Source organism: Magnolia sinica, chromosome 19, assembly GCF_029962835.1.
Source record: "Magnolia sinica isolate HGM2019 chromosome 19, MsV1, whole genome shotgun sequence".
Lineage (NCBI taxonomy): Eukaryota > Viridiplantae > Streptophyta > Magnoliopsida > Magnoliales > Magnoliaceae > Magnolia > Magnolia sinica.
Window position 1 is genome coordinate 34,834,840 of NC_080591.1, and position 24,193 is coordinate 34,859,032.

The 24,193-nt window shown below is 39.5% G+C and overlaps 1 protein-coding gene, 1 long non-coding RNA gene and 1 other non-coding gene across 3 annotated transcripts; all 3 read right to left on the reverse strand.

The window, feature by feature from the left end:
- Positions 1–8,430: 8,430 nt before the first annotated feature.
- Positions 8,431–8,537, reverse strand: LOC131235843 (small nucleolar RNA R71). Its single transcript, XR_009166362.1, has one exon. It is a non-coding gene; the product is annotated as a small nucleolar RNA R71 (small nucleolar RNA).
- A 6,609-nt stretch (positions 8,538–15,146) lies between these two features.
- On the reverse strand, positions 15,147–21,613 carry LOC131234752 (nuclear-pore anchor-like). Its single transcript, XM_058231693.1, has 3 exons — positions 21,596–21,613; positions 21,366–21,495; positions 15,147–15,520 (listed from the first exon to the last, which is right to left on the reverse strand). Coding segments are annotated over exons 1-3 (321 nt in total). The 5' UTR covers positions 21,598–21,613; the 3' UTR covers positions 15,147–15,331.
- A 1,085-nt stretch (positions 21,614–22,698) lies between these two features.
- LOC131234753 (uncharacterized) lies at positions 22,699–23,752 on the reverse strand. The gene is made up of 5 exons (XR_009165768.1): positions 23,624–23,752; positions 23,418–23,522; positions 23,252–23,323; positions 22,917–23,170; positions 22,699–22,826 (listed from the first exon to the last, which is right to left on the reverse strand). It is a non-coding gene; the product is annotated as an uncharacterized LOC131234753 (long non-coding RNA).
- Between the last annotated feature and the right edge of the window lie 441 nt (positions 23,753–24,193).

Sequence of the window (24,193 nt, forward strand, 5' to 3'; positions counted from 1 at the left end):
TATGCTTTACATCGCATGGCCTTAGTATGACCGACATCATTCATGCCTTGCATTGCATAGCCTTGGTATGGCTAATGGTATTCATGGATTCATTAGCATATTCCGCATTACTCGGATATTGTGTAATTGTATTACTACCTTGCGCACGCACTTTCACCACCCTCTAAGCTTTCTATAAGCTTATGCATGACGGTTGCGTGCAGGTGACGTTGGACCACAGCAACGCTGAGGCAGGAGCGCATAGTAGATCATCTTGGAGCTTTTTGTCCATTATCATTGTATTTTCCTTTATGCTCATTATACTTATAAAGTTTTTGATCGTAGTGGAAATGTGATAGAGTTTTTAGTTCTGTTTGTGGGTTATGCCTTTAGTTATGTTTATTATAAATCAAACTGATGTTAAAAATCCTCCTCGTAGCATCCCAAGATCGGAACCTGGCGAATGGGCACTGGGAGCCGAGAATGGGGTACTATGGAGGCTATCAGCGCCGGATTCGGCGATCGGGAATTTTGTGAGCCCGGTTTCTGAGTTTGGGGCGTGACAGTTGATCTCTCTCTCTTTCTCTCCATCTCTCTATTTCTCTCTCTCTCTTTGTGATGGAATGTGGCCCACCTAACCTTGACCGTCCTATTGGTGGGGCCCTTATATGTGTTATATCCATACCACCATCCATTTGGCAGGTGTGTGGGGCCCACCCCGTACATGCAGTGCATGTGAGATGGGACCTACCTTGATGTACATGTCCTATCTCCACACTTCTATTTTTCGATGGTGCCATGTGGGCCATACCTTGATGTATGTTATTCATCCAGGCCGTCTAAGGCCTGGACGCTGGATAGTAGTTATATATATATAAAGTAAAATAATATATATGTGGTGGGCCCCACGTGGGACCCAACCAACATGAAGTGGATTGGCTGGTCTACCACCACACTAACTATATAGCTGATGTACTGGCATCAGCATGGACGTCTGATCAGGGGTGGGGTCTAGTCATCCAGATCATCCATCTATGTGGACCCCACCTCCTATCACCGGGTGCAATGACACTAGTAAGTTTTGTGGACCCCACCATGATGTAAGGGTCTTATCCACACCGTCCAGCATCCTGGATGGGTGGGATCCACCCCATATGTATTGTATCCTCACCGTCCAATCTCTGGACGGTGATTGGCTGGATCACCTCACACCAGCTATATAGCTAGTATATTGACGGCATAAGTGGGCTGATCATGAGGCCTGTGTTATATCCTCACTATCCATCTGGACATGAGGCAGATCCAAATATCTGGTGGGCCACGTGTGTCAGACCCACCATGATATATGTATTTTGTATTCCCCCACGCCATCTACTTGTTTTGTATCCACACCATCCATCCAGTTGGTGAGCTTGTCTTAATGCCTGGGACTAAAAATGAGGCAGATCCATGTATCAGGTGGACTAAACTGTAGAAAACAGTAGAGGATTGAACACCTACCATAAAAACCCTTTTGGGAATACGAAAGTGTTGGATCAGTATGGAATTTCCTTTTTCCACTTAATCAGGTCTTTATGATTGTGTGAACAGATTGTATGGAAAATAAACGTTATGGTGGGCCATGGAAATTCTAATGGTGGAAAACATTATCTCCACTATTATTTGTGGTATGGTTTAGATGATCTTCCATTATGATTCATTTGGGTAATGCTCTAAAATAACCCATTAAAATAGATGAATGGTGTAGATGGCGCGGCCCATTGATGCGACTACTTGATATATATGAGGCCCATTGGTGCGGCCCATTGATGCAGTCACTTGATGTATATGAGGCCCATTGGTGCGGCCTATGTGATGTGGCCCACTTGATGTATATGAGGCCCATTGGTGCGGACCATGTGATGTGGCCCACTTGATGTATATAAGACCCATTGTGATGTATTTGAGGCCCATGGGTTGAGGCCCAATGTGATGTATATAAGGACCATAAGTGAGGCCCATGGGTTGAGGCCAATGTGATGTATATAAGGACCATGAGTGAGGCCTAGTGAGACGTATGTGAGGCCTTTGTATGGGGCTGAATGCGTTGTATATGAGGTCCATTGCAATGTGTGATTCCACCATGATGTATGTAATGATGTTTATGGTGGGCCATGCCTTGGGAGAAATAATAGTTTGACGTCCACATTGTAAGAGCAATGATGGTTACATCTTTGCATTGTAACTCTCCCTAAGGCCCATTGTTAGGCCCATACTTGTTGTGTGTATGCTGTCTAGGCCCATCTTCGTTATGAAGATAGTTCATCACCATATAACATGCTTAGTATAACTCCATGATTCATACCCATACGTATCATATGTATGCTTGATATGAGGAGTGACTGATCATAGCATATGCCATTGGGCAGATTATTTATGGGACTCATTGATAGGAGTTGCCCACATGAGCACGTGGTACGCGCAGGATTGCTGCATGACTGGATAGTGTGATTCATGCATCTCGTATCTGTGTGACATGATTACTGTATGCCTAAGTGACATAAGGGTTATGGCCTCCACAGGCATATCATGGATGGCATGTTCAAACACTGAAAATATTGTTACTATCATTAGGGATACATAAATGTCCCTATGTGAAAATCCTTAAACCCGATGGTACTAGAGAATGACTCCAATGTCGAGACTGAGTGGATACATAAGTACACATGGGCCATATACCAGTAGGCCATGTAAGACCTGTATCTTAGACCGTATCATTCTGTAGGCTTCCACAGTCCTCCCAGTCAAATTTCAGCAACCCATGATGCGTAGATAGCATTTGCGCGCGATCCTGAGTCGTATCTTATATTCTAGAGTCGGCTCGACCCGAGACTTGTACCCTAGTGATCGCGCCATCGCTGTGGTTCTGATGCCCGTCTCACACACCGAAGCAATACCCGGGCCAGGAGATGTGGGCCCGCATTAAGTTTGAGGAAACACCACGCATTTGTAATCCCAAGAGTATGTCCCATCAATCACATCAATCAATCAAGTACCATATCACATCATGTCAAGTACAACATCCCCAAAGTCAACTCTCTCTCTTACAACCCATCCCTTCCATGTCAAGTACACATCACCCATCACTCACTCACCCATCCTCTCTCTCTTTACATCCCATCCCCTCTCTCTCTCTCTCTCTCTCATTTTCTCTATTTTTAAAGCAAACCCCAAGTAACCCAATGTCCAAGCAAGAGAGCTCCATGAGAGGAGCTTTAGTGTGGCCCACTTCCTATTCTCTCATCTCCCATCTCAACCCTCCATTTTTCATCATCTTTCATCGAGATTGAAGCCAAGGAGTTCGATTTTCCATCGGACCAAGAAGGAGGCCAATAGGTGGGTGATCCACCATTGATTTTCTATTAGAAAGCCCACTTGTGATGGGACCCATTTTTTTAATATTGTTTTGTAATCATGGAGGGCCCATAGCGGCGAGGTCCCTCCATCACCATCTGATCTTCTCTCTCTTTCTCTCTTTCCCTTTTGTGATGGAGTGTGGCCCACCTGATCTAGACCTTCCATGTGTTGGGCCCCACCTCATTGCCTGTCCATTTAGACAGGCCTGGATGAAAGAAAAACACAAATATCAGTTGATCCAATGTTGTCGTGGGCCACCACGTGGACCCACCTTGATGTATTATCAACACCGTCCATCAGATGAGACCCCCCCCCCCTCCGTGCATATGTTGTGTCTGGGTCGTCCATATGCTGGACGGCCAGCAGCACCTTGCTGATGTATTAACGTCAGCAGGTCCTGTGGGTCCCACATGAGGTATGTATTTCATCCATGTGCTCTCCATCAGGGCTTGGACGTGGGACCCACCTTGATGGTGTGAAGTATATCCACGTCGTTCAGGTTATAAGCAAATTCAAATTTCAAGTGGACAGTCGTCCATACGTGGACCCACCATGATTTATATTTAAATCCACACCGTCTAGATATCTGGACGGTGGGAATCCCACCTTTATAGCTATTGGGATGGACGTCAGTAGGGTTTGTGGGCATCCATCACATGGTATGTATCATATCTACACCGTCCATCTATCTCTCCAGATCATTTTATGGCCTGGGTGAGAAGATCCAGACCTCATGTGGACCACACAGCAAGAACTAGTGGAGATAATGAAGTCCATGGTTGAAGCCTTTGCAGGCACCACCCTGATGCACGTGTTTTATCATCATTGTCCATTTGGACGTGCGTGGACCCACCCATGTTATATATGTTGTATCCATATCGTCCATAATCTGGATGGTCAGACGGTCCAGAATGTGGGACCCAAAAGGGGTATGTGTTTTATACACACTGTCCAATGTCCAGACTTCGACGCTGGACCTCTTTCAATAAAAAAATAATAATAAATAATATATATATGTATGTATGTATGTATGTGGTGGGCCCCATGTGGGACCCACCTGCTGGATGGATTGTCTGAGGTACCGCACACCAGCTATATAGTTGTGTACTGACGTCAGCAGGTTTGTGGACTCATCACGATGTATGTGTTAGATCTAAACCATCCATCCATCGTGGAACGACCTTTGATGTGTTTTAGACCTAACCGTCCACCTGTTTTGCCATGTGGGCCACACCATGATGTATTTATTTCATCCAAACCATCCAGATGTGTTGAACGGTGCTGGACAATGTTTGGATAGTGTTGATGTACATGGACAATGTTTGGACATTGTTGATCACATTAGTGACCATATAACCCTATGATAGTGTACAATGATACACATGTTGCACTTGCCACTATTGAAATAATTTTAGATGTAATCTAAGCTCCCACTGTCCATCAGGACGTAAGACCCACCATGATATATATGTTATATATATTCACACTGTCCATTCATGTGGCCCCCATGTGATTTACGTGTTTGATCTGAGTTGTCCATGTCATGCGACCCACTTTGATGTACATGAAGCCCATGAGTAAGGCCCATTGTGATATATCTGAGGCCCATGAGTTGTGGCCCATCGTGATGTAATTGAGGCCCATGTGATGCGGCCCATAGTGATGTATATGGGCACATATATGAGGCCCATTATGATGTATTTGTGGCCCATTTGGTGAGGCCCACATTAATGTATATATATGGCCCACGTGAGGAAGCCCACTATGATGTGCTCGTGACCTTTGGCGAGGCTCGACGTGATGTATATGAGAGGCCCATGTGATGTATTTGAGGCCCAAGTGCAGGGCCCACCTGTTGTATATCCAAGGCCTGATGTGATGTGTGATTTTTCCATGATATATGTAATGATGTTTATGTGGGTCACTCCTTGGGAGCAATGTTGGTTAAATATCCACATTGATAGGCAATGATGGTTGAATGTCCACATTGTGACCTTCCATTAGGCCTTGTTAGGCCCATTCTCACCGATTCCGATTGTCGAGGCCGATTCTGATTATCGAGGCTGATTTCGACTGTCAAGGCTGAATCTGATTGTCAAGGTCAATTCCAATTATCGAGGTCGATTGTCAAGGCTGATTCTGATTATTGAGAATGATTATTGAGGCCAATTCCAATTGTCGAGGTTGATTCTGATTATCGAGGCCGATTTTGATTGTCGAGGCCGATTTTGATTATTGAGGCCGATTTTGATTGTCGAGGCTAATTTCGATTATCGAGGCCGATTCCGATTGTCAAGGCCGATTTCGATTGTCGAGGCTGATTTTTATTATCGAGGTCGATTCCGATTGTCGAGGCCGATTCCGATTGTCAAGACCGATTGTCGAGGCTGATTATATAGAGGTTGATTATCAATGTCGATTATGAGTGCCAATTGTCGATACTGATTATGAGTATGTGACAGCATATCATCATGATACATGCCCATATGTATCATCTACATGTTTTTTTATGAGATGTGGTTGACCGTTGTATTTATCATTTAGGCAGGTTGTTATAAGACTCCCTGATAGGTGGAGATTGTTTCACATGAGCTCATAGTATGCATAGGATTGATGCATGACTAAATTATATGACTCATGCATCTGGCATTTTGGGATATGACTACTATACACCCTAGCGACATCAGGGTCATAGCCTCCATAGGCATATCGTGGATGTCCAGATGGGACACCAAAAATCTGTTCTACATGAGATGCTATAGATATCCCTGGGTAAAATTTCCTAAACCCTCTTGGCTCTAGAGGTGGCTCCAACATCTAGATCGAGTGAATGCATGAGTGCATAAGGGCCATATACCGTTAGGCCGCATCTCCCACTGTGTCGTGGTCGGTTGGAATGAGGTGCGGCCTTACCTTCCCGAGAGGAGGGGGCAAAGCTAGATTAAGTTTGACCAACTCGAGGAATGGGTTCGTTATCGACGAGCTGGGCTTGATATTGGCAAGCGAATAATGAGGTCTCTTTCACTCACCTTATTGTGCGCGATGGGCAGTAATCTAATTTGTAGTGTAATAGACCTTAGTGATTTCCCAAAGAGGAACCGTACTAATAGTGGACTTATTCAGTAGGAGTTGCATACTCATTCATTCATTCATTAACTATCCACTAGGGCTGGTGGTGCGCAACTAATTGTTGTGTACCTTCGTAATGACAAGGATTTCAGTTGGGCGCGCGACTAACCTGAGATTAAGAGTCTATTACATTGAGTCTAGCTATCGAAATTTAGGTATGAGACTGGTTTGGATAGAAGTCCCTTGTGATGGACCCCATAGCCTACGATACTACGTACTATCATCCCGACTTCACTCTAACTTAGTCATTTCATTCGCATCGCATATTACATTGCATCCGCAACATTTAGCATTTTGGGTTGTCATGTTTTTGTATTGATATGGCCATTAACATTTATGCCTTGCATCACATAGCCTTAGGACGGTTGATGGCACTCATGGACTTACAAGTATTTTTCGCTTACTCTGATATCGTATGATTCATGATCTTGCCAGTATTTTCGATGATGTATGATTTATGGGCTTTATTGTATACTTGACACTTACCTTGAGCACACATTTTCACCACCCTCTAAGCTTTCTATAAGCTTATGTAAGATAGATGCGTGCAGGTGGCGTTAGGTTGTAGCAGCGTTGAGTTTGGAGAGTGCAACGGACTTCTGGAGCTTTGATTTTCGATATATGTATTTTCCTTTTAGCACTGTATTCAATTGTTTATATTAGTGTATATGTGATGATGAGGTTGCCTTTGTGATTTGGGTAAACTTGTGGTTATGCTTCTTACGAGATAAATGTACATCGAAAAATCCTCCTTGTAGGATCCTAGGATCGAAATCTGGCGTATAGGCACTAGGAGCCGGGAATGGGATAATACGGAGGCTATCGGCATCGAATTCAGTGATCAGAAATTTTGTGAGCTCAGTTTTGGAGTTTGGGGTGTGACAGACCATGTCTCCTACTGTGTCATGGTCAGTTGGAAAGGGGTGTGATTTTACCTGTCTGAGTGAGGGGGTAATATCTAGGTTGAGTTTGACTAGCTTGAGGAATGGGTCCACTATCGTCGAGCCGGGCCCGATATTGGCAGGCGGATAGTAAGGTCTCTTCTACTTACCCAGTTATGCGCTCAGATAGGGGCGACAAGCTGATGTAGGGTGTACTAGACCTCGGTGATTATCCAGAATGAGAACTATACTGTTATTTAATGCTCTAGTGATGAGTTGCATTGATATGTGGATTCGGATGAGGACTGGTATACTTAAATGCATGGCCTTGATATGGCCGATAACATTCATTCCTTGCATCGCATAGCCTTGGTACGGCTGATAGCATTCATGGATTCGCCAACATATTCTGCATCACTCTGATATTGCATTCTGATCACGCTTATATTGCGCACACATTCTCACCACCCTCTAAGGTTTCTATAAGCTTATGCCCGATTGATGCATGCAGGTGATGCCAGGACGCAACCCTGGCTTAGTAGGAGGAGTGTGGAGCCAAGCTTCAGGAGTTTCCATTATTTTTATCATTGTATTTCCCTTTATAAACATTGTACCTTAAAGTTTTTTATCATAGTGGATTTTGTAATGGTGTCTTGGTTATTGTTCGTGGGTTATGCTTATAGTTATTCTTCTTACGGAATAAATTCATGTTGAAAAATCCTCCTTGTAGGATCCTAGGATCAGAACCTAGTATATGGGTGCCGGGAGCTGAGAATGGGGTACTGCGGAGGCTGTCGGTACCAGATTCGGTGATCGGGAATTTTGTGAGTCTGGTTTCTAAGTTTGGGGCGTGACAGATAAAATTATAGTCACTCTATATTTTCTTATCATGTCTGACGACACGGTCAAGCTGAAACTCTTTCTTTTTTCTTTGAAAAAGAAAGCTAAGACGTGGTTATATTCATTACGTCCTCGATCTATTACTAGATGGAATGACATGATAAGGGATTTCATAAAGAAAATTTTCCCATACCATAAGACGAACACCCTTAGAAAATCAATCATGAACTTTGCCCAAAAGGAAGATGAAACATTCTTCCAATGTTGGGAATGGTTCAAGGATCTTGTTAGTTCATGCCCACAACACGGTTTTGAAACATGGCACATCATGAACTTTTTCTATGATGGACTGACATCTCCCATGCGCCAATTAGTCGAGACGATGTGTAATGGAAAATTTATGAATAAAAGTGTCGATGAGGTGTGGGACTATGTTGATAAGCTTGTTAAAAACACACAATCATGAGACATCTCCCCAAAACCAAGCACCATGTCTAGGCTGACTTAATCCATGGAAAGGGGTGGAATGTATCTCTTGAAAGAGGACGATGATATCAGTGCTAAAGTGTCTAATCTTACCAGGAAACTCGAGGCCATGAAATTAAAGAAGCATAAGTATAAGGAAACTATTTACAGTATTTGTGCTTGTAACATTCACACAATTGAAAATTGTCCAATAATACATGCCTTTCAAGAGGTGTTGAATGAGCAATCCAATGTCGTGAACAATTAATAAAGACCTTTCAATGGACCTACCTCCAATACATACAATCCTAGTTGGAGAAATCATCCAAACCTCAGTTGGAGGAATGGACAAACTGCTACCCCTCAAAGGTTTCTTCAACCAAATTCCAAATCAAGAGAAACCTCTAGAGGACCCGGCTCTAAAACATCTTCAAAAGCAAGAGCTTTTCAATCAGGGTATGCTACAAGCCTTGTAAGACCTCACAAATGCAATACAAGGACTTGAGACTAAAAGTATGATTGGGAATAAGGGGAGCCTTCTAGCTCAACCTCTTCCCAATCCAAAACCACAATATGAAGTTAAGGACCCGACCTCTTCCAATTAGCTTGATCAAGTAAATCTATCATCACTCTTAAAAGTGGGAAGACCATTGACAAAACCATTCCGGTTAGGACTGAAAAGCCTAAGGACCCAGAAGAGGACAACAATGATAGACCTAACATTACTCCATAAGAATTAGAACCGGAACTTCAAAGCAAGCCAGTTGCTCCATTTCTCCAACGGTTGGTTGTACCAAAACCTCTCTCTAACTCTTAGGAAATTTTAGAGGTGTTGAAACAAGTGAAGGTCAATATTCCTCTACTGGATGTGGTTAAACAAAAACCTTCATATGCTAAATTTCTAAAAGACTTGTGTACAACCAAAAGACAATAAAATATTCAAAAGAAAATCTTCTTAACTGAAAAAGTGAGTGTCATCCTAAAGCAAGACGTGCCACAAAAATTCAAAGATCATGGTAGCCCAACCATACCATGTGTAATTGGGAATTATCGAATTGAGCATGCACTTCTTGACTTAGGAGCGAGCGTAAATCTAATTCCTTGCTTGGTCTATAAACAATTAGGTTTAGGTGAATTAAAATCCACCATAACCACATTACAACTTGTTGATTGCTCAATTCGTGTACCAAGAGGGATAATTGAGGATGTGTTGGTCCAGGTTGACAGATTCTACTACCCTTTATATTTTATAATCCTAGATACGGAACTCATCAGCAACATGAGCACTCAGATTCCCATCATTATTGATCGCCCATTAATTGAAGGAATAGAGTCATAAGTATGTCTTTTGGGAATATGACATTACAGTTGAATATCTTTTTCAATATAGGCAGACGGTTAGAGGATGATGAAGATTTCCACGAAATTAACGTGATTGACTCTTTCGTGGAAGATAAAACACCTTTGACTTTATCATCTGATCCTTTAGAGACGTGCCTGGCCCACTCTCATGATTTTCAGGACCCGTGTATATGACTCGTTTCCTAAAAACCCTAGTGTTAACCTTAAAGGATAGTCAAATTCGAGTATATATATTTTTTCAACTATCAGAGTACGCAGATGAGCGTAGAATGGACAAGTAAGCATAAAGGAAAAGTTGCACTTAAATTTAGAATGTACAAAGGCTGCCCAAAATGACTTATACAAACTAATGTTTCAATGTTAACAGTTATAAGATGTACATACATGAGAAATATAAAACAAAATATATAATCGAAATTCGTAAGATCGCGTAGCTTCCTGGACAAGTGCAACCACGCATCCTTGACCATCATAACGGCTCCACATCAGTCTGAACCTGCATATCACTTAAGCCACCTATACTACCTGTACGGTTGCATATTTGATGGATGAGTGGTCAACTCAGTGTGAATTCTCCTCAAGATTACACACCACCGCATTAGGTAAGCATATTCATAAATCAAAATATACAAAACAATACATGATGCAGGTCTTATTAGATGCATGGATGCATGAAGTATGCAATTATCGCCCTGAGGATACTCATCCGTGCGGACAGTGGGCTCGTCACCCATGTAGTCATTGAACTTGGAAAAAATCATCCAATCGGAACAATACGTACATCATGTACGATAACAATAGATGCTGGTCTGTACCATGTATGCATGATTAGCCAAGCTATTATTAAACCATTTACAACCAGCAGGTTTAATAAGCTCAAAGGTCACTACAGGGAGCTTAGAGCCCAGCGTAGGCTGACAACTCGGGCATAGTGTCCCATGACCACCATCCTCGGCTCATGAGACTACCACCTTAGGATGTTTAATAGAAACCCGTCGACTAGTGGCCAATCATATTACAGTATATGGGGCTTACCATCGCATGGTTGTACAGTATAAAACATCGAACCCATATAGGGAAAATACTAGAACAAAACCACATAAGACGAGTATCAGAACCATGCGATAAAAGACCATCCTTGAAAACCATTGGACACAACAACCCTGGATTGTAGGCCCACATCAGTGATCCATCTAGACCAATACTCAATAACCACTAGATCGAAGGTCCATTGCAATCACCGTCGAACGAGTTACATCCCAAGTATGTGTGTACATTTATAAGTGGAGGTTTCTCACTAATGTACCAGTTTAAATTCCATAAGCAATCCACAAATAAGACACAAGCATGAACAAATATACAAGATGAACATTAAGCATGTAATATAACAATTCAATTTCCACCAGCTAACACATGTGATTATAAAAGGGAGGTATGAATATAAATTAAAATACAAACTATAGCTTAAGCTAATGGGAAAATGGAAAGCTCAAGGGGAAGAATCATCACCTTATACTTTGAATCACCTACCAATGTTGCTAGAGACTACGTGTTTCCTTAGAATTAAACTCTATCATAAATTATAAAGTTATAAAGTTAGGTCCAAGCTTACACACTATTTAGGGTTATGGTTTTAACCTAGGGTTTGGATCACTTAGGTTTAAGGTTTCACCCTAGGGTTTAGGCTTAGGCTAGATTTTGTGAAATCAATTTTAGTGCTAGTTTAATAATTTATTAACATTAATGTTATAGTTAATATTAGTTAATAATCATTATGATGCTAGTTAATAGTATGATCTGCTTTTAGTGATAATATTTAAGAGTGGCAAGATAAAACACTAATATTTAATACAGATGATTTTTGTAACTAATATTAGTATGGACAATTTACTAATGGTTAGAATAATTCTAATAATGGTAGTGATGGTAACAATGGTGATTGCAACGGCTCATTTATCTACAAACTTGGTTTGACTTATTTTATTCTAACTCTCAGATCCAACTCAGTGGACTTGAGCTCATAGCTATCTAGGCCTGATTCAACTTGGGTTTTCCTTTCATCCAAATGACGATGAGGCCCGTTTTCATATGCCCCGGTGTCATCTGGCTCTCTAGTAGTTCCAACTACCGAATGGTTCAATGAGTCAACTTAAATGATTGGTGTTGCTGAGAGGTGTAGTTCAGCCACAACTCGTTGGCCGGCCGAGTTAACTCAAGCTGAAGACTGCACTAGCTGTTGTAATGGTGTAGAAGCACTCTAGTCCGCTCATCCTTTCTTTATCATTTCTTCTCCTCTGTTCTCTTCTTTCCTTTCTATATTTCTCATTTCTCTTACTACTGCAAGAACCCGGGCCCATTGTTGGCCTGGACTGGACCCATCTTAGTCCGAAATCGGCCTGAGTTGCAGGTGGTGCGGCAGCCATAACAACAACTGCAACCCCTGTTTTCTCTCCCTCAGACTCTCCTGTTTTCTTTCCCTCATTCCTTTCTTTTCTCTCTCTTTCTTTCCAATTAGAAACGTCCCACATAGGGACGACAATCTGGCCAGACTCGACTCGATTAGAGTAACCAGGTGCAGTGGGTCGGTGAGGAAGAAAATGATGTCGTTAATGGCGTCCTCGCCATCAGCACATCTCCCTTCAATCTGCTTCCTTCAAATAGTCTGTAAGGACCCCAGAAAGCTTGTAAACAAGCCTCATTGGAGTTTGGAGAAGGTTTGTTGATGGGTTTGGACATGGAAGGCTGCGGCTAATTTCCTTTCCCTCTCTCGTTCTCTCCCCTTTTTAAGAGAAAAAACTTGCTTAGACGGTCCAAATCACTCTATTTGGAATGGTCTAGATGAGCTTTTGCTTGCTCATGTGGACCGCCGATGAGTTGCATGGAAGACAGTTTCTGTTTCAGGAAACGTGTGTTAGTAGGGCCTATTCACTCCAGCGATTGTGCAAACACACATGTGCTCTTTCATGTGAAACGACTATGGTTTTGGTCAGGGTTGAGGGATGCACACGATGGATGGTTTGGATCGTTGAGATGGTCCCTCATGGTGGGCCACAACGCGTCCCAAATGGACGGCATCTGTCTGCTAGGAAGAGAGAGAAAATCTTTCTTTCTGGAGGGATTTCGGGTCAAACTTGGTTTGACTGGAGGTGCCGTCCAGTTCACCTCAAGTGTACCCCCTCTGGTGTACACGAGAAACAAGTGTGTGGCCCATAGAGATGTTCAGAGAAATCTAATCAGTCCATCGGTTTCAGTGGCTTAGGATAGGCCACCAACCTGACTATAAACCAGATCCATACTCTAATAGACCGTACAACAAGGGTTTTGTGTTTAGTTGATGGCCGAGGGTGAACCAACGGTTAGTTTTAAATTTTGATGGTTTGATCATTACAAATTCACTCCTTTAGGGTCCTAGGTACTGTAATGACTTTCTGAGTAACTTTAAGGGTATATTTTTGCATGGTTAGTGAAGCTGCTAACTCAGGCTTCTAAATTTAAGGTGAACTACATGGGTAAGTGGCCCTAGCATGTGATAGAATTTCCTAGCAATGGATTTTGAAATCCTACTGTTACTCTATTAAGTTAGTTTTAGTTCATTGGTCTCCATTTATTCAAGGGTTGGATAACTTATATACTTAGTTCTAGGATGGTTTTAGGGATTTATAACCTAGCCCAGACAGAGATCATCAATTAAATGACTGATTGGATAGGCTAATCATAGTAATTGAGGGTTTAATCTCCTAATTCTAGTTGTAGATCTGCTGAACGGTAGATGTTATGGTCCAGATGAAAGGTAGATTGATTTCAGGCCCTATAGATATGACTTGCGTTGTCTTATCCCGAATTTAGATGGTTGAGATGAGTGATTCATGCACAGGCGTAGAGTAGGTCTATGCGTGTTACCACATATACACACATTAATTACATTTCTAAGGTAACACTCGAGTACTAAAAGTACGGGTGTTACAATCTACCCCCCTTAAAGAAAATTTTGCCCCAAAAATTCACCACTCCGACTATGAATGTGGACAACATTCTACCTTATGGTATCCACATACATCCGCAAGTTCTCCACAGTAAAGTCATTTGTGTGCGCAAGCACTCAAGGACAGGGTCATCCCAATCTATCCCCCTTAAAGAAAATTAAATAAGTTCTATTTCTATATTCGATGATGCATGTACCAATTATTACTATTACGAGTGGTTCAACTACCCTAATGGTGTCCCATATGTCGCATGTGCCTAAGCGTGCTATCACAGCTTAGGTTTAAACAAGTTGTAGGTAATTTTTCCTAAACCCTCATATCCCTATCTTAATAATCGACCAGTATATATGCTTAAGTGTTAAATTCCAATGTTACATCCCAATTTACCACAACCCTTATGTCTCTAGTCTAGTAATTCAGTCCCTATTAAAGACCCAAAACCATTCTAGCATTAGGCAATGTTAGAGATTTATTTTAATATTTTTCTATATCAAAGTGTCCTATCGTAGTTACTTAGACTATGAGTTCATTTAGGCAACTAATATTATATTACTCAATACAGTTTCCTATTTTCTATGTTCGGGCACTATAAGAAAAACAAGCAAAGGCTATGGCCAAAAATTGTAGCTAAAGCCCTTTTGATAGGGATATAGTTCGTAGCATGGCCGTCACTATTGGGGGAGTAGCTAAATGTCTAGCTACGGATTAGATCCGTAGCAATTAGATACCAATCGCTACAGATTATATCCATAACAATAGATACTAATCGCTACGGATTATATCTGTAGCAATAGATACCAATTGCTACGGATTATATCCGTAGCAATATCTTTAACTACCCCACCAATAGCGACGGACGTGCTACAGATCATATCCATAACAAAATTGATTTCATCCGTAGCAATAGATACCAATGCTCCCAATAATATCTGTAGCAATAGATAACAATAGCTACAAACAAAAGCTGTAGCTATAGCTACGGATTATATTCGTAGCTATTTTTTTAAAAAAATTGTAATAATACGACCTATTTCCATTGGAAGAACCTACTATGATTAGTAACTCATCTAAGCTTAATGCTGATAGAAATAGTGCATAAAATGCAATCAGAAAAAAAAATAATGCATTTATTACAAATAGCAATCAAATCATACAATGCATCCTACATTCACATTTCTAAATAAACAACACTTCACTTTGCTCAACCTATCATAAGAATTACAAGGCGTGCCCTCATGTGCAAGAAACAAATACACTCCAACACAGTAAACACCATCCATATGCATTCAATAATGCTCATGTTTTTACAGAATTTTCTTCCTTCAGACGGTCAATTTCAGCAAATGCAGAAGATAGAGCTTCTTCTTTCCTTGAAACTGCAAATTTAACTTCTGTGGACTTCGACACAAGATCACTTTCAAGTTCTGAAACCCTTCCCTTGAGAAAATGAATTTCATCCTCCACTGACTTCTTTAGCTTGTCAACCTGTATAAAACTGCATTTGCAGACATAATCAAACAAGCATGCCTTTATACATCTCAAAAGGAAGAAAGACAAAAAAAAACACTTATATATGAAGAAATAAAAAATGTACCTACAAATCTTCTGAACTATGGTAAAATCCAACATGAGTAATGTGTTCAAACCTAGGATGGACTCTTAAACTCAAAACCTAGGTTTAGGTTAAGGTTATAAGTTTAGGTTATAGGTTTAGGTTATAAGTTTAGGGAATTGAGAATAGGTTAAGGTTTAGGTTTAGGATATCGGGTTCGGGTTCAGGATCAGGTTTAGGTTTGGGTTTTCAAGTTTAGGTTTAGGTTAGGTTAGGGAGTTGAGATTTGGATTAGGTGTAGATTTTGGTTTAGGGATTTGAGAATACATTTAGGTTTTAGGTTTAGGTTTAGGTTATAGGATATAGGTTTAGGTTTAGGTTTTAGGTTTAGGTTTTAGGTTATAGGTTATAGGTTAAGGTTTAGGTTATAGGTTTTGGTTTAGGTTTAGGTTAAGGTTTAGGTTTAGGTTATAGGTTATAGGTTATAGGTTAAAGCATTAGGGAATTGAGAATAGGTTAAGGTTTGGGTTATAGGTTTTGGTTTAGGTTTAGGTTAAGGTTTAGGTTTAGGTTATAGGTTATAGGTTATAGGTTAAAGCATTAGGGAATTGAGAATAGGTTAAGGTTTAGGTTTAGGAAATTGGGTTCGGGTTTAGTTTGGGTTTTCAAGTTTAGGTTTAGGTTAAGGAGTTGAGATTAGGATTAGGTGTAGGTTTAGGTTTAGGGATTTGAGAATACATTTAGGTTTTAGGTTTAGGTTTAGGTTTTAGGTGTAGGTTATAGGTTATAGGTTATAGCTTTAGGGAATTGAGAATAGGTTAAGGTTAAGGTTTAGGTTTAGGAAATCAGGTTCGGGTTCGGGATCGAGTTTAGGTTTGGGTTTTCAAGTTTAGGGTTAGGTTTAGGTTAGGGAGTTGAGATTAGGATTAGGTGTAGGTTTAGGTTTAGGGATTTCAGAATACATTTAGGTTTTAGGTTTAGGTTTAGGTTTTAGGTTATAGGTTTAGGTTATAAGTTTAGGTTTAGGTTTTAGGTTTTAGGTTGTAGGTTATAGGTTATAGGTTATAGGTTAAGGTTTAGGTTATAGGTTTTGGTTTAGGTTTAGGTTTAGGTTATAGGTTATAGGTTATAGGTTATAGGTTAAAGCATTAGGGAATTGAGAATAGGTTAAGGTTTAGGTTTAGGAAATTGGGTTCGGGTTTAGTTTGGGTTTTCAAGTTTAGGTTTAGGTTAAGGAGTTGAGATTAGGATTAGGTGTAGGTTTAGGTTTAAGGATTTGAGAATACATTTAGGTTTTAGGTTTTGGTTAGGTTTAGGTGTAGGTGTAGGTTATAGGTTATTGGTTATAAGTTATAGCTTTAGGGAATTGAGAATCGGTTAAGGTTAAGGTTTAGGTTTAGGAAATCAGGTTCGGGTTCGGGATCGAGTTTAGGTTTGGGTTTTCAAGTTTAGGTTTAGGTTTAGGTTAGAGAGTTGAGATTAGGATTAGGTGTAGGTTTAGGTTTAGGGATTTCAGAATACATTTAGGTTTTAGGTTTAGGTTTATGTTTTTGGTTATAGGTTAAGGTTTAGGTTTTAGGTTTAGGTTAAGGTTAGGTTATAGGTTATAAGTTTAGGTTATATGTTATAGGTTAAGGTTTTACATCATAGGTTTTGGTTTAGGTTAAGGTTATAGGTTTAGGTTAAGGTTTAGGTTTAGATTTAGGTTTAGGTTTAGGTTATAAGGTATAAATTTAGGGAATTGAGAATAGGTTAAGGTTTAGGTTTAGGAAATTGGGTTCAGGTTCGGGATCGAGTTTAGGTTTGGGTTTTCAAGTTTAGGTTTAGGTTTGGGTTAGGGAGTTGTGATTAGGATTAGGTGTAGGTTTAGGTTTAGGGATTTGAGAATACATTTAGGTTTTAGGTTTAGGTTTAGGTTATAGGTTATAGGTTAAGGTTTAGGTTTTAGGTTTAGGTTAAGGTTAGGTTATAGGTTATAAGTTTAGGTTATAGGTTGTAGGTTAAGGTTTTAGGTCATAGGTTTAGGTTTAGGTTTAGGTTTAGGTTAAGGTTTAGGTTTAGGTTATAAGCTATAGGTTTAGGGAATTGAGAATAGATTAAGGTTTAGGTTTGGAAAATCGGGTTCGGGTTCGGGATTGGGTTTAGGTTTGGGATTTCAAGTTTAGGTTTAGGTTTAGGTTAGGGAGTTGAGATTAGGATTAGGTGTAGGTTTAGTATTAGGGATTTCAGAATACATTTAGGTTATAGGTTATAGGTTTAGGTTTAGGTTAAAAGCTATAGGTTTAGGGAATAGAGAGTAGGTTAAGGTTTAGGTTTAGGAAATCGGGTTCGGGTTCGGGATCGGGTTTAGGTTTGGGTTTTCAAGTGTAGGTTTAGGTTTAGGTTTAGGTTTATGTTTAGGTTAAAGTTTAGGTTTAGGGAATTGAGAATAGGTTAAGGTTTAGGTTTAGGAAATCAGGATTGGGCTCGGGATCGAGTTTAGGCTTGGGTTTTCAAGTTTAGGTTTAGGTTTAGGTTAGGGAGTTGGGATTAGGATTAGGTGTAGGTTTAGGTTTAGGGATTTGAGAATACATTTAGGTTTTAGGTTTAGGTTTAGGTTTTAGGTTATTGGTTTAGGTTTAGGTTTTAGGTTTAGGTTAAGGTTAGATTATAGGTTATAGGTTATAGGTTATGGTTTTAGGTTATAGGTTTAGGTTTAGGTTAAGGTTCAGGTTTAGGTCTAGGTTAAGGTTTAGGTTTAGGTTATAAGCTATAGGTTTAGGGAATTGAGAATAGGTTAAGGTTTAGGTTTGGGAAATCGCGTTTGGGTTCGGGATCGGGTTTGGGTTTGGGTTTTCAAGTTTAGGTTTAGGTTTAGGTTAGGGGGTTGAGATTAGGATTAGGTGTAGGTTTAGTTTTAGAGATTTGAGAATACATTTAGGTTTTAGGTGTAGGTTTAGGTTATAGCTTATAGGTTTAGGTTTAGGTTTAGGTTATAAGCTATAGGTTTAGGGAATTGAGAATAGGTTAAGGTTTAGGTTTAGGAAATTGGGTTCAGTTCAGGATCGAGTTTAGGTTTGGGTTTTCAAGTTTAGGTTTAGGTTTAGGTTAGGGAGTTGAGATTATGATTAGGTGTAGGTTTAGGTTTAGGGATTTGACAATACATTTAGGTTTTAGGTTTAGGTTTAGGTTTTAGGTTATAGGTTAAGGTTTAGATTTTAGGTTTAGGTTAAGGTTAGGTTATAGGTTATAAGTTTAGGTTATAGGTTATAGGTTTTGGTTTAGGTTAAGGTTATAGGTTTAGGTTTAGGTTTAGGTTATAGGTTATAGTATATAGGTTATAGCTTTAGGGAATTGAGAATAGGTTAAGGTTTTGGTTTAGGAAATCGGGTTCGGGTTCAAGATCAAGTTTAGGTTTGAGTTTTCAAGTTTAGGTTTAGGTTTAGGTTAGGGAGTTGAAATTAGGATTAGGTGTAGGTTTAGGTTTAGGGATTTGAGAATACATTTAGGTTTTAGGTTTAGGTTTAAGTTTTAGGTCATAGGTTTTGGTTTAGGTTAAGGTTATAGGTTTAGGTTTAGGTTTAGGTTTAGGCTAAGGTTTAGGTTTAGGTTACAAGCTATAGGTTTAGGAAATTGAGGATAGGTTAAAGTTTAGGTTTAGGAAATCGGGTTCGGGTTCGGGATTGGGTTTATGTTTGGGTTTTCAAGTTTTGGTTTAGGTTAAGGAGTTGAGATTAGGATTAGGTGTAGGTTTAGGTGTAGGGATTTGAGAATACATTTAGGTTATAGGTGTAGGTTTAGGTTTTAGGTCATAGGTTTTGGTTTTGGTTTAGGTTTAGGTTTAGTTTTAGGTTATAGTATATAGGTTATAGCTTTAGGGAATTGAGAATAGGTTAAGGTTTAGGTTTAGGAAATTGGGTTTGGGTTCGGGATCGGGTTTAGGTTTGGGTTTTCAAGTTTGGGTTTAGGTTTAGGTTTAGGTTTAGGTTTAGGTTATAAGCTATAGGTTTAGGGAATTAAGAATAAGTTAAGGTTTAGGTTTAGGTTTTGGTTAAGGTTATAAGTTTAGGTTAAGGTTATAAGTATAGGTTTAGGTTATAGGTTAAGGTTTAGGTTTAGGTTATAAGTATAGGTTTAGGTTAGGTTATAGGTTAAGGTTTAGGGAATTGAGTTTAGGTTATAGGTTCAGGTTATAGGCTATAGGTTTAGGTTAAGGTTTACGTTGTAGTTATAGGTTTTGGGATTTGAGAATAGGTTTAGGTTATAGGTTAAGAGTGTGGTCCCTGTAAATACAGATATAAACACGGCCTGCTCCAATTGGCCAGGACCCTCCAATGCTGTCCATAGGAAATGGACAGCTTCATCATGGTCATAACATCAGTTCCCACCTTTCAAGGACCCCTACTCAACATCTGGATTTCTCTGACGTACATCCGGATCTGCTTCATCAGTTTTGAGATAATACATAAACATGGGCTGTCCACCCATATTGTTGTCCAATGGAAATGGACAGCTTCATCATGTCATAATAGTGGTTCCCACCTTCCATGGACCCCCGCTCAACATTCGGATAGCTCCGACGCACATCTGGATCTACTTCATCAATTTCGAGATAATATATAAACATGGGCTTGTCTAAATGGCCAGGCCACTTCATCAATGAATCATATAGTATGAAGGAAAGAAGACTCACCAATTTAGCTAGCAAGGAGAGAAAGTGTGAGTGCATGGAATGTCGCCCTTTCTTTGACTAATGGATGCATATTCCACAATGCAATCTGAGAATGAGTAAGTTTTTTAGTTTCTCCGACAATGCATATGGGCACAGATTTACAAATAAAGATTTTAAAGATTGTAAAACAAAGTAAATGATATTAACTTCCAAGTATCGATTGAGAAGAAAAATGTAAATGATGATGGGATAGAAATCTCAATATATTAAATTATTAAAGGACAATGAGACATACTAAGACTAAGGGTGCCCAGAGCAAGATAACTGCACCAATGTTGTACCTAGCTGCATTAACAGAATAAAAAAAATTATACGAATGAAATGACAGAAACCCAGGATACCATGGACCTAGCGGAAGATGAGTACCCTCAAGAAAAAACTCATGCCAAACATATTTAAAGCGACGAACTTTCATTATGTCTTTGGTTGGCTTCACCAAAGGTTTTATCTGCACTAGCAGGACATATTCAAAGAAGGTACAGTACAGACGTGATCATGTGACTTCAAAGCTTTTGGGATGTTGCTGACATTCTCATGAAGGTTGGGATGCCCACATTCTGATCCATCCATTTATACATGCATAAATACGTACATCCATACATAGATACTTGCATGCATACATGTGCACATGCATGCATCCAATTCCATTCAGAATCATGTATGCATGCACACATGTATCTATGTACTACTTATTAATATTATTCATAAGATAAATGTATCGTATTAGAAACAATGATTCCAAATAGAATGGAACTATTGAAAGCCAAAACCAAGTCCACCTGCCCAACAATGATTGACCCAGAAAAATCAAATTGGTTTTTCATTGATTTGGCATGTTTTTAGTAACTCCCACTAGGTTATTTACTCCATGTACTCAGCTAGGTGCCTAGGTCAAAATCAGTCAATTTGGATGGGTTGCTGATTGAATGAAAAACATTAGTAATAACTCACCTTACCACGAACATCAATCCACAGCAACAATCCTAGAGCATTTGCATAAACCTGAATGCAAGAGACAATGACCATAAGTGTACTAAACTGGGTCACATTGTTGACAGTATCTATACCTGTCCACAATCGGCATCACTTCTTTGTAACTCTTTCCAGATATAATGGTCATAGACTTCTAGCACTTTGTTAATTGGAGAATGACCTTCCAAATAACAAACAACAACATGCCACCAATTGTGAGTGTACCTGCAAAGTCTTTCCTCAGTGAGATTGAAATAAAATAGGGAAATTCTATTTAATCATCAAATGCATAAAAGCTATGATCTCTAGAACAAAAACCCCATACATGAATGATGAACAAGAATTCCATTATTTTAAACATCATTCAGTACAAAGTCAAATTGATACCAGTGGAATTGACAGTTTGGCAGGTCCACCAAATGGTCTATTCCATTGACAAACACAGAAAGGAGATGGGAGTCTGGTTTGTCATTTGTCATTGGCATTGAAATAATGGCCCTAACTTTCAATAGAAAGGAGAAGATGGAGGATACCGTACCCATACTACCTGAACTACCATTTGTCAGGACCACCATGTTTTGATTTTCGTTTTCACTTTGGGGTTTTTCCTCAGTAAAGACAGCTCCTTTGGCAGCCCAATTGCATCTTATTTGTCTATTTTTGAGCCATTTACCTGATAGGAGCATAGTAAAATCAAAGAAAAATACCACGTACAAGCATTCTGACAAACCCAAAATTTGCAAACCCTAGATGCCTAACCAGTCAAGTCATTGATATCATTCTCAGCATCCTGCAAAACAATAACAAATAAATAGATAATTAGGTTTTAATGAATAATGAACCATGAAGATTGACATAGAATAAATAAATAATCAGAAAATGAAGGAAAAGTACACAACTCACCTTGATGCCCATTCTCTCTCCTCCTTTACCCGGGCTTGGGACCGACAATGCAAGGAGTTATATTGGCAGAGTTAAAAAGGGGCTTAGGCTCCATTTGGTTTGTGACAACCAAATGGAGTCTAATATGTTTAAATATAGAGTATAAAATTCATTCAAAATTATAAAAACCAAACCAAACAACATATAGAGTAATAAAAAAAAACAAGCGAAACATCAATATAAAATAACTAAAAATCAAACCAAGTTCTGAGTTCATTATATAAAGTAACTAAAGTGCCAAATTAGTTCAAAATTAACCAAAAAAAAAAACAAGCGAAACATCATATAAATTAACTAACAAAAACATCCACACTAAGTTTAATTATAGACTACCAAATTTGTTCAAATTATCGAAATCTCAAAGATTCCTTCCCCCATTGCACAAGTGATCCCGAACCGGCCTCTCCAAGTGCAGATGCGAGCCCATCTTCTTTCCACAAATGAGTGTCAGGATGTATAATCTCAGTCAGGGTAACAACAAAAGCTCCCTCCTCTAATGGTTCGTAATGGACAACGGTATTTGGATTAACTTCGTGTACTTGACCACGAGCAACTACATCATGATTTCCCCAACCAAGCAAGTCGCATCTCCTACCGATATATATAACATCCGGCTACATGTACACATATAAAATGGCATTAGTATTGTTATCGTTTATAAAATAATTGTAAGTTCAATACTGTAACAATTTACACTTGCATACTGACGATGCCTGAGCAGATTTAACAATTGTTGGTGATGAGAGGTTTTAAGTAGATTATGCGTGTTGCTGCAACTCCATCCAGGCCTCCATCTTGGCCAATGATTTCTTTATATCAAATATCTCCTGCACTAGGCCATCTCTTCTTTTATCAAATTCTCTACCTTTGAACGGGCAGGGGCTAACATCTTCAGTCCTGTCTTAGTTATTGAGCAACCTAGACCTCGCATTCGCCCTCTACTGTCAGAACCAACCAACTGTAAAACATTACAAATCAAGTTATTAGAAAATTCATAATTACCATGAATCTCACTGTAATTTTTAAATTTTATTATTACCTATGTAAGGGCATTGTCAACGCCGGTAATCTTAGAAGAAGGATTACTAGAATAAAGCTCATCTAATTTTTCCTGCGACAAAATACAAATAAATGTAAAATAATTCAAAGTTATACATTGGCATCTCATAAAGGTACTGGTTAGTGGTAGAAGGGGATGTACTTACAACAAGGTCAGGATACTGGACAACTTTGTCCTCGCTTGTATGGGCTCTTAAGTAAACATCACATCTACCTATCTTGGCATCAGAGGTAAGATTCCTCTCCTTTGCCTTTGGCACATTACATATTAATGGAGTTAGATGAGTGATAATTCAAAAGTAAATTCAATATTAAACTGTAATACCTATATTTATAAATAAATAATACATACCATCTAATGGCGAATAACAGCCATGCTGTTCCTCCCAAGACACACAGGTCCTTTTAGCTTGGACCGATTGATTTTATTCCTTTCGCTTGCTCTCTTGAATTCCTCAGTGCCATGTTGATTCAGGAAGACTAACCAATCCTCCATAAGGATGCCTGGGGGGCAAGACTATCTCTCACAACTGCACGATCCTTGTCTTTAATATATTTTGCGGTCAACCTTTTCTTGTAATTTTGCTATGTTTCCTTGATGCGTTTTATTACGTATGTAAGACTCGCATCCCAACTTTAACCATCAAACTCATAAGCCCGTGACAATGACTTTATGTCATTTGAATGTGTGCATGAGGCACCTGGCGAAAGTCCTAGTATATGATCGGGATATGAGTATGGGTGAGGATACCGATATGCGATGCAAATTTCTTTTGTTCAAGACAATCCTCATTCGGTTGCCCGAATTCATTCGTCTTTAGGACTTTTTTCCTATCAGGTTGCTCATGTAAAAAGTAACCCTAGTAGGACCTCTCTTTCTAGACAAAGAAGAAGAAGCTGACACAGCAACATAAAAAGAATA

Bases quoted from the DNA above. Each gene is read 5' to 3' on its own strand.
- LOC131234752 (XM_058231693.1), bottom strand. The intron at 15,521-21,365 runs GTATAGATACTG...AGTTTTATACAG, and splicing joins GTGATGCCGATTGTGGACAG to GTTGACAAGCTAAAGAAGTC.